A 4515-nucleotide genomic window follows, 5' to 3' on the forward strand; every position below is an offset into this window, starting at 1 on the left:
CCTCTTCATTCTCCACTCTCCTTTGGAGTTCTCGTGTTTTGAACATGCATGGTAGTTGAAATCCTAAAACGTGTAAAGCAACATATGGGTATTGTAAAGACAAGTGTGCAGTGGCCAAATGTCAAGAAGGACAAACAAGAGGCATGGGATCAGAATAGCGATCTGAGGCTGATGAGTGGATATCCAGCTGTGTCTGCCCTTCAGATGGAAAACAGTTGAATACCAGTGGCTGGAAGCTGAGACAGATGGCAGTGCAGGATTGGTTAGGAGCAGAGACACAATTCAGATATTACTCAGTAATGATGCATTTTATATCTTATTCTGCAATAAATGAGTAATCTGCTTAATATATATCCTCTGAAGAAGTGGCTGCTGCCATTCTGGCTGCTGCTAGGGGGCAAGGGATTAAAATATTGAAAAGAAAATAAAATAATTGACTATTGCTCAGAATTTTAGCTCTAAATTCATATATGCAAACAAACCAAGATGAAATGTATCATCCTTTCCTTCTCAGCAGTGCTAAAAACACTACTCGAAGACCTGTGAACCAGATGAGCGCTTTCCGCTCTATTTTAATTTCTGCAGTTATTTTTCTATCAGTCTGGCAAATCAGACAATACTGCATAATCCTCCCTTATGAGCATCTATAGAAATGTGAAAATAACTAGCCTTTGCCTAGGAATGAAAACATGTGAGCAATTAGAAAGAACCAGAGCAGGTCAGAAAAGTGGTAGGCAGTCAGAGAACAGACAAAAAGGAAAAAGAGTAGGAGGAGAAAAGTGTTAGCAACACTACAACACTTGCATCAGTTAGAGGGGGAGAGAGAGTCTATAACAACTTGAATATCTGAGTGTTGGATCAAGTGACAGACTCAATCCAGACTTAAATGTAGAAAATGGGAAAGCAAAGTTAAGTTGTAAACTAGGACTCAGTGAAAAAATATCTTCAAATATTCACGTTAAATTTGGGGTACTTTAATTTTGATCATTCTCAAGTCTCCATCTTGCATTTTCTTTCCCTGAATGTTTCAAGTTAATTTTATTACCAAGAAAAACCTTTGGAAAGGAAGTTTTTTGACTATGCAGGTTTCAAATTCATAGAACGAGAATGTTTTTAAATGCATTTCACTCAAGTATTTTTATCAGAAATTCAGCTATGAGAATTATAAATAAAGTGATAGATACCCTGATGCTTCATTATCTGAACCTGTTCAGCCTGAGCCTTATAATTTGTATTTTGAGTAGAAAGACAGAAAGTACATGACATGAAGTTTGTTTGTGTGTGTCTGGAGGCTCTGTAGATCCTGAAACATGTAGCCTGTTTTAATTAATAGTTACAGATTAGACACTTGTCTGTACTGCGTGCTGTACCACCAGGATGTACACAAAGGAAGGATTCTTATTATGCAAAGTGTGACTCCGTACTGAATAGAGCTGCTGGAACTTGAGGTGTGTCTGACATTGATCCTTCTCACCTCTGAGGGCATTTAGTTAGATGGTGGTCTGATGAGCTTTGCTTCTGGCAGCGTTCGTAACCTGTCTCTCCAATACATTCTTGGCTTGAGAACTTCTATATCATCTGTCTCTCGTCTTCCACCACACGTGTGGAAAGGACAGTAAGAATTTGATGTCACTGAGTGCCTTAAGCTTGCCCCAGGAGGGTGCAGGAATAAGAGCAACACAAGTGTCCCTACACTGCCCCTTTCCAGGAGCAGCCTGCAGCCGGCGTCAGGCTGGCGAGAACTCACATAGTGTTTACCATGGTGGTTCCTCACCTTGAATATTAAATTAAGGATATCTAAAAAAAGCTTGTGTTTAATTATTATGCAAGTAAATAAACTGTTAATAAATTTATTACAGGAAATTCTTCAGTCTTCTCCTTCATCTTTAGTTTTGCCAGCTGTTGACTGTGAGGCTACCAGGTATCTTCTGAGCTTTCTTCAGGAGTCAGGAGATTGGAAGTTAACAAACGTAACTCATCTCGATGTCTCTCAGCTGGAAGTGAATACATCTAAACCAAACTTTCTGGTGATTCAGCTACAACCTCTTGTCAGGTAGGAGCTTGTCACAAACAAAACTGACCCACATGTGAGCACAATTTTTAAATCTTTTTAAAATGTCACTTCTATTCAGGAAATTTAAAAACCAAAGTGGAAGCTTAGAGGGTTAGCAAAGTTCTTTTTCTTGCAAGGGTGAATTTGGTGTTTTTTAAAGTCCCCTGATGAGCTTACCAGGTGTAAGAGATGAATTATGTTGAGAAAGTCAGTCAGGCATTCCTATTTTGTCTGCCTCATTATATGAGAACAAAGGGACAACTAATAAAACTAAATGGCAACACACTTTTAGCAGAAAGGCTGAATTATTTTATGCAACACATGATTAACCTGCAGAATTAATTGCTAGAAGGCATTCCAGGGGTCAAAAAAACTGGCAGGATAAATAAGCAAGCAAATAAACATACAGAGAAAACTGAAGTTAATATGGATAAAGAGACTGGTTTTCATCACTCTAGAAGGAAGAGGAGGGCTATATTTCTTCACGTTTCCAGGCCTATGACAACTGTGATCTAATGGAGGTAGAGAGAGACTGTTCCATCAGGTGAATGTATATTTAGAAAATATAAGGCATGGGTGTATTGAGTCCCTCTGCTCAGCTTCTCCTGCTCCTTCTTCTTCCTAGCCTGTTACTTGGGCATTTGTACATGTGGTGCATGTATCAATGGGTCCTACGGAAGTGCGGTTATAGCTATCACATCACTACCCAAAAAAAGACATGATACCCATTTTAAGGAGCTCATGTACAAATGATAGACAAGGGGCCAACACCAAATGAAAAGAAAGCTGTGCAGATATTGGTCAAAATAATATCAGTAGTCCGGCTTCTCTGCAGCTAAGGAAGTTTGAGGAGTTTGAGGAATCAGCCAAAGGTGTGATCTGTGTACTATTAATGGCTTTGCAGAAGAAAAGGGTCATAAGGAGGAGATGAGAGAATAATGGAGGGATGCTGACTAATCCTTTTACTAGTCAGTATCTTTGTATATTTCTGGTTCACATTGTTCTTGCCTAGAAAAGATTTTTAATTATTTTTCTCACACTCTTTTTGTAGTGATTCAAATGAGATTTCCACCCTGGAAGCAATTGCTGAAAATGGTAAGCCATATGACCAAGCTATAACTAACGTTTCATCATTTAAGTCTGTGTTTTCACTTGAGCAGATTGTATTCTCTAGTTCCTGGGTTTTGCTGTAATACTACTATTTAAAGGTTTTCTTTCTCCCCATCTATAGTACTTATAAGCAGTCAATTATCATAGTGTTGAAGTACTGAGTGTCTGATTCAAACTCCACCAAAATGGATACAGCTCTGTGACCTGAAATGTAATGATAATTCACCTCTGCTTCAGGCATGGGCCTTTGCTCATGTTCTGAGATCCTCCCAGTTCAGAGTACAAACCTGCATCTCTATGTAGCTCGGTCTACCTCCTTGGATCTCACCTCGCACACCGGCAGCTGGAGGTGTCAGGCTCATCCAGCAGTTCGAAGGTCTTGGTCTCAACAGAAGGTGTCTGAATGAATAGGAAATGTTTTTCTAATCTTTGTAAAACAATACTGATGCCCTTCCACAGCCTTTGATTTTAGAGTCTTTTATTGGTTTTGCAGCTATTAAGGACTACTTGTTAAAGTTGAATCTCTCCATATAACACTATAATAAAACTTTTCTTGCCTAGCATCTGGCTGAAAAAGAGGTGCCATACACCAAAGAGGCACTGAGAGGCATCTGTTTTTTTGCAGGGCTTTCGCTGACTACTCTAAATTAGAGATCAAGTTATAAAGTCTGCAAATCACTGTAGTCATAGTTTCAGGGACATACATTGTAGTGTAGTGTAATGTAGTGTAGTGGGCTGATAATTAAACATTGTCCTTAGAGCCTATGACTGACTGTGCCCAGAGCTGGGGGTGTAAAATCAGAAGCAGATTTGAAAATCAGGGGAAAATACTTCAGTACTGAAATCAGTGGTGTGTCCTTTTCTCTTTGTTTTTGCACTACTCCAAAGTGAGTGTGGTTTTTATACTGAAGTAAGCAGCTGGATTTCCATCTCTGAATTGCAGAGGAGTTGTTTAGTTCTCTTTTCTTGTCCCCAGGGCATATTAGATAGGAAAAGCCTTGGCTTAATGTTAGCCTTGGCTAAACATTAGCTTTTTCTTTATGGGACACTTCTTTCATCAGCTGCACAAACTCAAGAATAAGCTTCCCAAACCCTGTCTCAGGCCACTTTGTTTTGGAACAGCAAGGTTAACGGGGGACCTGTGGGATGATGGAGGAACAGGCTATACCAACTTTCCGGTTAGTGTCAACTAGCTGTTATCAGGAAAAAGGTGTGTGGATCCGGGAAGGTGTGCCACTTTGTATGGCCAAGTGCAAAATCTGCACTTAATGTTCTGCGTCTCAGCTGTGCTCTAGAAAAGTGGGAGTGTGGGCTGAATCCTCACCTTCTGGTTCATTTTCTAAAGCAGCAAC

At 39.7% G+C, this 4515-nt stretch overlaps 1 protein-coding gene across 1 annotated transcript in view; it reads left to right on the forward strand.

Moving 5' to 3' along the window:
* Positions 1-4515, forward strand: part of ATP6AP1 (ATPase, H+ transporting, lysosomal accessory protein 1) — a 63604-nt gene that overhangs the window by 18967 nt on the left and 40122 nt on the right. Inside the window, exons 4-5 of the mRNA XM_009332270.1 lie at positions 1860-2053; positions 3105-3148. Of these exons, the coding sequence (XP_009330545.1) occupies positions 1860-2053; positions 3105-3148 (238 nt within the window). The remainder of the gene's footprint in view (positions 1-1859; positions 2054-3104; positions 3149-4515) is intronic.

Source organism: Pygoscelis adeliae, unplaced genomic scaffold (assembly GCF_000699105.1).
Source record: "Pygoscelis adeliae isolate BGI_AS28 unplaced genomic scaffold, ASM69910v1 Scaffold9, whole genome shotgun sequence".
Lineage (NCBI taxonomy): Eukaryota > Metazoa > Chordata > Aves > Sphenisciformes > Spheniscidae > Pygoscelis > Pygoscelis adeliae.